Source organism: Fukomys damarensis, unplaced genomic scaffold, assembly GCF_012274545.1.
Source record: "Fukomys damarensis isolate Sample0158 unplaced genomic scaffold, DMR_v1.0_HiC HiC_scaffold_5, whole genome shotgun sequence".
In the NCBI taxonomy this organism is placed as follows: domain Eukaryota; kingdom Metazoa; phylum Chordata; class Mammalia; order Rodentia; family Bathyergidae; genus Fukomys; species Fukomys damarensis.
In genome coordinates this window covers 22,381,541-22,392,871 of record NW_022900917.1, presented here as the reverse complement: position 1 = coordinate 22,392,871, position 11,331 = coordinate 22,381,541, and the positions used below count along the sequence as shown (strand labels likewise).

The following is an 11,331-nucleotide window of genomic DNA, read 5'->3' as shown; positions in this document are numbered from 1 at the left end:
GTGTTTTGAGTCAGGGTCTCACCATGTAGTGGAGACTGACCTGGAACTCACTATGTAGCCCAGGCTGGTCTCGAACTCACAGCCATCCTCCTGCCTCAGCCTCCCAAGTGCTGGGATTACAGGTGTGCACCACCACGCCTGGCAAAAATTTTCACATGTCACTAAAGAAAATGATGATTTCATCATGCTAAGTCAATTAATTTGACTAAGGGATCTTTATCAATCCCATCTTTCTAATATAACTTCAATTCTCTCCAATAATTCATTTACATATATACTAATAATACTAATACATATATACTAATAATACTCCAATAATACTTTGAAGAAGTTTTAGGGATGGTGTTACTCCTTGAAAGCTCCTTTTCATAATAAAATGACTCTCTTATCCCAAATGAGTACCAACCAAAGTAACCTGTCAAGTAACGGTAGCTCACCAGACCATTTCATAGGAGACATATGCCTATCACTGGGACTTCGGGTAATAACAAATCAAACATAAGGTGACAGGGTTACAGCTTGGCACGTCACAGTCTTCTGCTCCTTGCACATTTGGAAAGATTTTTTAAATGGCGGGACAACACTGGACAAATAGCCTAGGTTGTGTATTTTGCTGAGCCCTTATCATCCTTCAAAGTTTTAGCCTTATTGTTCATTCATATAGATTTCATAGCACATGGTCTGTAAACGGTATTATCTGCAACAGATGACATTTATTAGCTTCATAAATCCTTGATGACAATTTTAACCAGAATGTCCAGATTGATTAAAATAAACCCTATCCACTATGCCTGCTGGAATAAAGTGAAAAGCAAGAGAAATTGCTTTTCTTCTGGAATGGTCTGTCCATTCCTTGGATGGTGCAGAAAGCAGACACTCCACTGTCTCAGAAAGAAGGACTTGAGCCAAGAGAAAATGGAGTAAAGGTTTAATGGAAGCCTGACCAGGTGGAAACAAAGAGGATACTTCCAATTTCAGAAAGCTTTCTGTATGAAAGTGTTGCATATAGCAGTGCCCTTTTTAATTTAAGAAAGTCTAATTTTTATTGTTATTAATAACAGCATGAAATAGAAAACAGTGATATTGGAAGACACGAAGTAACCTAGAAATAATTACGGTATATTTCTATGTTCCAAGTCAAACTGACCAAATTGAGGAACACCACATAAATATTACAGGGGTGACAACTACACTTTCAGACCAAATGCAAAGGTTCTTTATTTGCTAAAACATAGCAGACTACAACTCTGAAGCAATAAAAGGCAGGTAAATATTGGTAGTCATACCAATTATACCAAGATATACTTTTGTTTGTGTTCATTACCTCTTCACTGGGAAACCAATGATCTTTTTTTTTTTTACTTCATTTACATATATACTAAATTTAACTTTTCCTCGACACTTTACATGCAGAACAAAATTAATCTAAACTTCAAAATTGAAACATGAAACCCCAACGTGACCACTTACATGTTGTCGGTGTAAATGAGCTGGTTCTTGGGGCTCCCTGGGTGGTGGGGGGCGGTGGCATGGTCGGAGGAGTCAGCCTAGACTGCGTCTTCACATCCACAGGTGAGTCTGGCATTGTGGAGTGCTTCTCAGTACGATCTGGAGGATGCCACCAGGAACAGGTTATTTTACTTCTTAAGCACCTTAGTTTTCAAGTGGGGTCTATCTTTTTAAAAAGCAAGTTAACAGAAGAAATTCAACATCCTCTATCAATAAAATACGCTTATCTACGGAAGTTTAAATCAGGATTTTATCATCGAAACCCCACTTAAGAAGGTGTAGCACAGATGGCAGGACCTCATTTGTAACTAGGTTATATTATATCCTATTGTTATTTCTGGCTGGGGCAGATGCTACCTTAGCAGTGTTATATGCACCGACACAACTTCAGTCGGCACTGAAGCCAACATTCGCAAGAGTACAGAACAGATGAGGGAGAAAGATGATAATGAACTCCTCCTGACAGCTCAGAAAGAACAAAAAAAACTGAAGTCTGTTATGCAGGTGAGACACTGGCAAGAGCCAGCTCTTGGCGGAGAATTTCTCTAACACCTGCCATCCACTTTCCCTGCTTGGAGTTCTGGTCTATTAGATGAAACAGCTCACATCTCCCAGACATAGCTCTCCCTTCAGTTTTTATCTGATCTGTTTTAAAATCACCACTACACAAATGCTTTATGTTTCACAATGAATTTAAGCTATTATTTACTTAGAAAGCATTAATTTAGGACCTGTCATTTTTTAAAATGAGACCAATACGCCAATTAATCTCAGACCCAGAATGTTAAAGTCTCAAACTGATAACTAACAAAAACTAAAGACAATCCTATTACCTTCTAAAGTACAAGATATGGAGAAATTTCTTAACTACTCAATAATGAACATGTATAGTTCACAACTGTTTTCTCCTAAAACAACAAAAGATTTTTCCTAATCTAACAATAGATCTTTAGTAAAATGAATTTTTGTTTAGATACTTCTACAAACATGTGAAAAAACACATCCCCAAAAATGTTTTGAGGTACTTCTGCAACTTAAAAAAGACACAAGTATTTTACATATGAACACTTGGAAAAGCAAAACAAACTGTAAAGAATAAGCCTTTTTAAATATTATAATAACCATAATGAGAAATTCACAAAGTTACTTAAAAGTCAATTAAAAGAAAATGAAAAGCCCAAATTACTACTGTCATCATTCCAAATGTAGATCAACTTAGTCCAAAGTGGTCTCATCAGACTCAGGTTGCAAATAAAATGAAGCATTTAAAAAGTTGAACTAATGTTGAAACCATAGTAGGGAAAAGAATAAAATAATAAGAATAATAAGAATAAAACTGATCATTACCCAATAAGTGCAATTCCCACAATGATCTAGTTAACAGTATCTACTGGTTGAATAACAATGAGTGAGTCTACGGTCATTAAAAGTGTTTGAATGAAATGGTGGTAGAGAGCTTCGCCACTTTGACTGTTAAAAACTTTTCTTCATATTGCTATTCTAGAGCACATTACAACCAGCATCAGGAAGTCCCTTACTAAGAAAAACACAGAAGTTAGGTAGGCTTAAAACTGCCTCTTCAGTAAATTCATTGCGCATTCTACTCACCTCAACCAACCTCAGCAACAAGGGAATAAATAGCTTTCCGCTTATGTTGCAGCTGAGGGAAGAGGTACAGCAGCAAATACAAGTCTCCCTAAATAAAGGCAAATATTTCTGTCATGCCAAGAAAGGAGGGAGAGAGGGAGGCCTGCCAGAGTCGGCTGGGAGATAACAGTGGGGACGGCTGGTCCATCTGGCTTTCATTCTGCTAACACTCACATGGAACTGTGAGCGAAGGCAGTCCAGATACACAGACTGGCAGCACGTGGTTGCACAGACAGAGAAAGGAAGAGCAGAGGGGGCAGGGGAAGCAGGAGTAATGAACAAATAAAGCAAGCAGCAGACAGGAAGAGAAAACAGGCAGAGAGGAGCCCTAAGGGGAAGACACTCTAGTCAGCTTGGTTCCCCCCACAGCCAACGCTGAACCTTGAAGATGAGTGCAACCCCACCCTCACACCTCAATGTTCAAACAGACCTCACACCCACTGTTCCTCCTTCTAAACAGTCCACGCTAAGAAAAAAGCAAATTCTAAAAGTGGACAATGGGTTTCTTCTTTCAACTTAAGAATCGAGTTTATATTCAACATAACCTTTGTATGCCACTTCTGTTCCAACTTTAGAAAACATTTTTGATGCAATCATACTTTTTATTTGACAACAAATTGAATATCAGTCTTGGTCCACATTTATCACCCAAAGCATTGTCAGAGCAGTGCCTTCAACATAGGTGATGTTTTTTTTAATTTTTAAAATGTCATCAGTATTTTATGAATGACCACCATCAAACCAATGCATAGCAAGACACCACTACTCCAGGCAGGAATAGGGACATTCTAACCAGAATATATGTATGTGGATATATTTAGGATTCTGACATTAGCCAAATTTCTGCGATGGTTGACTTAACACTGATCAAATGGAGTTCCAACCCAGAGGTCCTATAAACTGAGACAAAGTGGGACCATATGTAACTCATTTTGTGCTGTTCAGTGCAATCAATCCAGAATGGAGATAGATGGTGAAATCACAGGCCAGGCCCAATCCTTACACACACAAAAATCCTCTGGAGCAGAGAGATTTAAGATAAATTTGGAAAATATGTCTCAAGTATGCTCAGCTCTGTTGCATTTGTTTTGGATTACTTAAAAAAATTTATTTTGAAATATATATCTTGAAACTTTTACAGCAAACAGCACAAGACCTATGATTTAACCACAGAAGCATTTCACTCCATTTCAAATTAGAGGACATGGTAAAACCAATATTAGTTATTCTATATCTTATATAATTTTTTAAATTCATGAAAATTATACTTCTCTGGTACATAATTTCTAGTTTTTCACTGCTGGAAGAGAACGCTGACGTTAGTGAAAGACACAAAATGATTTATTTTAAATAGAAGAGAGAGATGAGAGGGAAGAAGAGAAGAAAAAAGGAAAATAATTTGATCAGGAAGGGAAGGGAAGTATAATAAGACTTTGCTTCTACCATGATTCACACCACTTCTAAACAAGATGATCTTCTCTATGCAGTAACATTTCTCTCACTTGGCAAATATCCAACACATATGCAGCAAATATGCTGGAGCATGGAAGAAAATGTGGCAAATATAAATATACATATTACCAATACCATTCCAATATCCAATTAATGGTCAGGGCCTTCTAGAAGTGGTATGTTTTCCATTTCCTCTTTTCTTTTAAGTAAAGAGAAAAGGTATGGCATAATCTGCCTTGGCACTTATTTTACTTCAAGTTAGTTCAAACAGTTCCAGATGTGTTTTTAAGGTATGAAAAATTGGTATTCTGTATTTTCCTTGTTTGCATATCATTCTAGACATGATTGGTACAACAAAAAAGTTCAATTTTGGTAGGTAGTACATCTCTTGCTATTAGGACATCATATCTCTTACAACAGAAGTCTCAGATACAGATTATAAGAAAGTTCTTGGGCAACTAGAATTTAGACCAGAGTCAGTCTACCTGAAGAAGTGTTAATGAAAGAACTTAAAAGACACTCACTAAAAAGTATTAAGCCAATGTGGAAGCCAGATACTACTAAAAGAGAATTAGGGGAGGAGGAGGAAGACTGGGAAGGAAATGGGATTAAAATCTTAATTTATACTGTATTTCACTGGAAAAGATAGCAAACAGAGTTCTGACAATTAGCTCACTTAGTGACTGCAAAGCCTGGGTAGGAGCTGCTGCTGATAACTGCCCACACATCAGGACAATGGTGCCTGCTGCTTTCCTGCTGTCCAGCCTCCACATTTACCTGGTGAGCACTTCAGCTATTGTCCATTCTTGCTTGGGCCTTTCAAGAATGGTGGAGAAGGGATGTCAAATGCTATTGCTTTAAGCACCCTGAAACAATGTAGCAGAAGGATCTTTGGCCAAGTAGTGAACTTCCAAGCTAAGACAGACTTGGCATCAAGAATTGGCTCCTTTAACCATTAGTAAGAAGCCCTCCCGGAAGTTAATTATCCTGAGCCTCAATTCCTCATAAGAAAAATAGGAAGCCAGGGATGGGGCCATGCACTTGAAATACCAGCTACCTGGGAGGCTAAGGCAGTAGGATTGCAAAGAGGCCGGCATCGGCAACTCATTGACTCCACTCCCCATCTCCAAATAAGACTTACAGAGGTAGGAGGGAAGGGAGCAAGGGAAAGGGGAGGAGGGAGGGATACAATCCTCTTTCATGGAGACAAAAATTAAATAAGATGCTTAAAACTCTATCATAGCCAGGTGTGATAGTCACACCTATAGTCCCAGCACTGGGGAGGCCAAGCAAGAGGCCAGTCTGATCTACATAGCAAAACCCTGTCTCAAAAACAGCAAACAAACCCATCGGGGTACTGACTCTTATCAAGCACCAGTAAGTACAAGCTTCGTTTTCTTGTGCCTCTCTTCTTGTGCCTAGAATAGCTATTTTAAGTGACAGGAACAAGTCTATCTTCTCTTAGCATAGGACACCTTGGCATTCCCTGACTTTTTTAACCTTGCTTTTTCCCAGTATTTTTTCAATGTTTTCTTAGGAGGGTGCTTAATGCCTATGATCATGGTTCTTACAGGCAGGCTGGTTACATTCCTAACTTTTCCAGATCCATTCCCTATATTTTAGCCAGTTCAAAAACAACCAACTGCTATGAGTAGTGTGGTTTTCACCTGCAATCCCATACTCTAGGAGCCTGAGGCAGGAGGATCTCAAATTCTAACCCAGCCTGGGGAACTTGGCAACTTAATGAGACCTTGCCTCGACAAAAAAAAAGAAAGAAAAGAAAAGAAAGGGCTGGGGATGTAGCTCAATATGAGGGGAGGTGGTTTCAATCCCTAATACTGCAAAAAAAATATTTTGTGTGTGTAACAAACTAAACACATGACATCAACAGTTCCTAAATATATAAAGAACAGACACTCCTTGATTTCTGAAGGGGTTACAGCCTGATAAATCCATTGTAAGTTGAAAACATCATAAATTGCCAATGAATTCAACACCTCTAACCTACCAAACGTCATAGAAACACAGTCGTCTACTCTCAAATGTTGGTATGTATTTCGGAGCCCAGAAACACACGAGGACTGTGCAAAACTGTAACAGAAACTCAGAAGCTCCCAAGCACTAGCACAAGTTTTTCCACCCAGTTCCAGCTGGTTACTCTTGAGGGAGCAGCTGAGGGCTGCAGCACACTACTGCTTCTCAGTATCCTGCAATGTGTCGCTAGCCAGGAAAAGACCAAAACTCAGATGTCAAAAGGACGATTTCTCATGAATGTATCTCTTTCTCCCCACTGTAAAGTCAAAAAAATCCTAAGTCAAGACAAACCATTATAAGGCAGGGACCATCTGTAATATAGAAAGATGCAAAGGTCCTGAAATTTAACTCTGCAATCAAATTTATGTAGCTTTAGGCACAAGTAAGAGTGATCACTCACCTCTCTCCTAGCCTAGGTAGGTTCTCTGGCTGAAAGTTTGGCCAAAATTCACAGAGCACCAATAAGACAGCATTAAGAGGCAGAGCCCTTAAAGGGTGCTTAGGCCAGGATAGCTCTGCCCTTGGGGATGGGATTAGTTCATTAGAAAGGGTGGAAGTCCCAGGTGTGGTGGCCTACACGGATCCCAGCACTGGGAGACCTGGTCTCAAGTAAGCCATGGGGTGGCTCCCTTGTGCAAATTATGTAGGCTCCTTTCGCCTTTCATATCTTCTACCATGTGGAGACTCAGAACTCCAAAGCAGCACAAAGACTGGGCACTTAGCAGGCACAAACCTCCTGAGGCTTTCATCTTACACTCTACAGCCTCCAGAACTGTGAAAGGTTCCTGTCACTTAAAATAGCCATTCTAGGCAGAGTAGCCAATAGGTGTTGCATGAAGACTTTTATTTCCAAAATACAAATCTGATATTTTCTCTGATCTAAAAGCTTTGGGAGGATCCCACTGTCTACAGCATCAGATACAAAAATCTGTAGCTTGGCTCACATAACTATTCCTCAGCAGCATATGGCCCTTTCTTCGAAGCTAAAAGTCCTTAATTTTATCAAGTTTATGGAGGTACTCACCCTTTCCTCACAATTCTGGAGGGCAGATCCTCCTTGCTTTGCATAAATCAAGTTAATGATTGCTCTTATCAGTAGTAGGTTTCCAAGGTGGGTGTTGTGAACTGATTCTAGATAATGAGCTGCAAAGGGAAGCCAAGGGGAAAGGTTTTGGGAAAAACTTCCTCACTCTCTAAACAAAAGCCCAAGGAGCAAACAGTCCTGCTCCTCTAATAGGCCCTGCTGTGTCTGTAAGTGATCACTTTGCTTCCTCAGCTTCTGCTTTCCTTATCTATAAAATTAAACATGTGGGATTGCATGACCTCAAGGATTTTCTGCAAATGCTAAAGTTCTCTGATTTGTTCCTGCAGATATGGCTTATGATCATCACAGACACAGAGAAGACTACCCAGAGAATATATCTGACAATAGTGACCCCAAGTAAAATTATTTTGAAACTGGTGATTATAATCAGCCTTCTGTGCACCTAAATTTCTATGCCCATAAAAATGGCAATTTCTCTTCCATAACATTAAAATTAGCATCTATGTACTTATTTCAAATATATTTTCAATCCTTATTACTAAATCTCCATTAATAATTTTATTACAAAATAATGCTATCAATGTCCAATTCTCTCCTCACTAAAATTGTTTTCACAGTCTAGGTTCTTGACAGAGTAACCTACGGGCCTGGGATGTAGCTCAGTTGCATGGCACCTGCCTGGCAAGCGTGAGGCCCTGAATTTGATTACCAGTACCAAAAAAAAAAAAAAGTAACCTATGCTTTCTCCGCTTCCACATTTCCCAGTCTATCTCCCATGAACTAGTAGTAGAGACTCCCCAGGCTGCCTGCCTAAAATTTCCCCCAGCCCCACACTGGGAAACCATCAAATCTTTTCATCTCATGTTCTTTCGTGACCTCGTACCTAAGACACCAATGAGAGGCCCATGCCCAGTGCCTAGTCTAAGATGTAAGCTCAGTCCTTCCCCATGACTTCTAGGTTCAGAAACGGAGGAAGGAAAGCTGTCCCATTACAGAGGTAGAAAGCTGTAAGCTCTCCTGCTCTCTGTGTTTGGAAAGGTGGCCTGTGGTGGGAAAGATGGCAAATACCAGCCAAAAGATGCAAAGAAACGCAAAAGAATGTCCTAGCAGAGGGAAAAATAGTTCCTCATTCTACTACATCCTGCAGGATACTTGTATCTCTAAAAGTGGGATAATTTCGGTCAACCTTGAGGCAATCCCTAGCTAAAATCCTTGGATACTGATAAAACAAACAAACAAACAGGAAGCACAGCATTAAGACATCCTGCTGGCTTCCACTAACACTTCTCAATTGCGTCACAGTTCCTCATCCAAGAGAAATGTGTGTTTTTATCTGGTTTCTGTCTATGACCATCTCTGAATGCCCCGCTACAGCCCTGCAAATCTCCCAAAGCCTGACACTCAGGATTTCACATGCACCTCATCCTTTTCCTAGAAAACCCTTCAGCCCACCACTGCCTGGCCCTGCCCACCGCTCCTTCTGACACAGTGCCCCCGACTCCCCAGGTCTACTCTCTCATTTTTTCTTGCCTTCCTGGCTGCTCCCCACAGTCTAAGGGCTCTCCTTTCTCCATCTCTGTGATAGCTACTGGTAATTTCCCTCCAAAGTCTTCCTTAGGTCCTCTACACATTTCTACCCATGTCTCGTCTTCATTTGCATTATCACAGTAATAAAGGGTTTGGAGTTAAAGGACAGTAGGAGCTGAACATCAGCTCTGAAGTTACCTTGTAAAACAGGCCACCTTTTCCAACCCACGTTGTGGGAACAAAGTCAGATCATGCATATAAATAGTGTGGTTGGCCAAAGGCCTGCTGCCACATGGGAAGCACTCTAGAAACAGTCGATCTGTTCACACCCTGGCCATGACAGGGAGGACTTCTATCTATAACACTCACAAACATCCCTCCAAAGCTCTAGATCTGAATGTCCTGGGAACTACGGATGTCTACGGCCTGAATTCCAGACTCCTCGTCCGTGTGCTCTCCCTGGCCTATTCAACAGCCCAGCGAATGGACTCCTTGCCCTGATGTTTTTATTCATTTCTAATCTACTCTTCATGTCACAGCCAATCATGCTCCTACACGGGTCAACGAAGTGACCAGAGATCATGTTCCACTCCTCTCAGGAATCTGCAAAGACCTTTTACACCCTTAAATGGAAGCTCTGCGGTGCTTCAGAGAACACAGAAAGGCTTGTGTGGCGTGTCTGCAGTGTTCCAGACTCCGCTTCGTTCCTCCCACCCATTCCACCGCCATCGCCAAACTCCATACTGCACCACCACAGCTCTCCCAAATGCCCCATCACTTGGGACTTCACATGCACGGTATCCTTTGTCCTAGAAAACCCTCCTCCCCTCCACTGCCCACCACGGCCCGGTGTTCCTTTCAAACTCCATCCAGGTTTCGCTTCAGCCAGAAACTGCAATCACTCTTCTGTCCCCAACTGGTCTAGACTTACTGTATTTTCATGCTACCCTGTCTAGATCCCACTTTTAGCACTAATCACACAGTATATGACCACTATTTACTTAAAGATGATAATGTCTTGTTTTTCTATTTCTAGTACTTAACACAGTGCTTGACACACAGAAGGTATTTAAAAAATGGATCTATCACTATAACGTCATAAGGCATGCCTCACAACTTTAAGACTATCAACAAGCACAAGGGTAGGCCAGGGACAGAGGTGCACACCTGTAATCCCAGCACTCAGAAGGCTGAGGCAGAAGGTTCGCCAAGACTTCAGGTGTGGTAGACTAAGCTGCTAGCCTGTCCTAAGTAAAAACCAAACAGCTTCCATGTTGACCCGCTGATCACCCCATCAACACAGTTGTGTCGTTACCCATGACAACGGGTTTACGTAAAGAAGTGATCTAGGTCATTACCCTGTAACATTGTGTTATACTATTGTTACATTCTCCTCCCAAAGTTTATGGTTAACTATTTCCTCTTACAATTTTGCGGTTTTTGCCTTTATAAACTGCCTGTATCTGCAAATAAAAGAGACCTTGACAACTCTTTGCTTGGTCTCCTTCTTTCCGCGCCCCTCTTGTCTCATTTCCAGGTACCTTCCCCTTCTCGAGCTCTGCCAATTACTGACCCCGCGGGCCGGGGCATTCAGGGCCAGTTTGGGCTGCATAGTGAGTTCAGGGAGAGCCTGAACTACAAAGTGAGACCCTGTCTCAAAGCAAACAATTCCCCCATAAAGTCATCCATGTCTTTTTTTTTCCTGATCATCCAAAAATAATTCTAAAATAAATGTTTACACACTGGAAATTTTAAGCCAAAGATAAATCTGGAATAACACAAGAAAACCATTCAATTTACAAGTTTTAGACACCTCTTAGTAATTACAAAACCTTCCCTATGATATTTTACTATATAATGTTAGGGGAGAAAAGTTTGTATAAGGCAATTTATACATATATGACTGCTCTCCAAAAGCTCCCTTTTTAAAATATCAGAATAGTCATAAATATGTAAAACTAAAAGAAAAATATTTTATGAACCAAAAATATACAGTACACTCCACATTCCACAAGTTTTTCTGCTGCTTTCATGGATGGTAGGAAGTTATTTTTACTTTCTTATTTTTTCTCTATTTTATAATGAATGTATTTTATTTTTTTTTTTTTTTTTTTTTT

General features: G+C 40.4%; 1 protein-coding gene and 1 long non-coding RNA gene across 2 annotated transcripts in view; one reads left to right on the top strand and one right to left on the bottom strand.

The window, feature by feature from the left end:
* The window catches only part of LOC104853809, a 20,958-nt gene extending 10,308 nt beyond the window's left edge, over positions 1–10,650 (top strand). Inside the window, exon 3 of the long non-coding RNA XR_777880.2 lies at positions 10,434–10,650. This is a non-coding gene — a long non-coding RNA (uncharacterized LOC104853809). The remainder of the gene's footprint in view (positions 1–10,433) is intronic.
* Runx1t1 (RUNX1 partner transcriptional co-repressor 1) overlaps positions 1–11,331 on the bottom strand; it is a 132,003-nt gene that overhangs the window by 61,680 nt on the left and 58,992 nt on the right. The window contains exon 3 of the mRNA XM_010611981.3: positions 1,471–1,608. Coding sequence (XP_010610283.1) covers positions 1,471–1,608 — 138 coding nt within the window. The remainder of the gene's footprint in view (positions 1–1,470; positions 1,609–11,331) is intronic.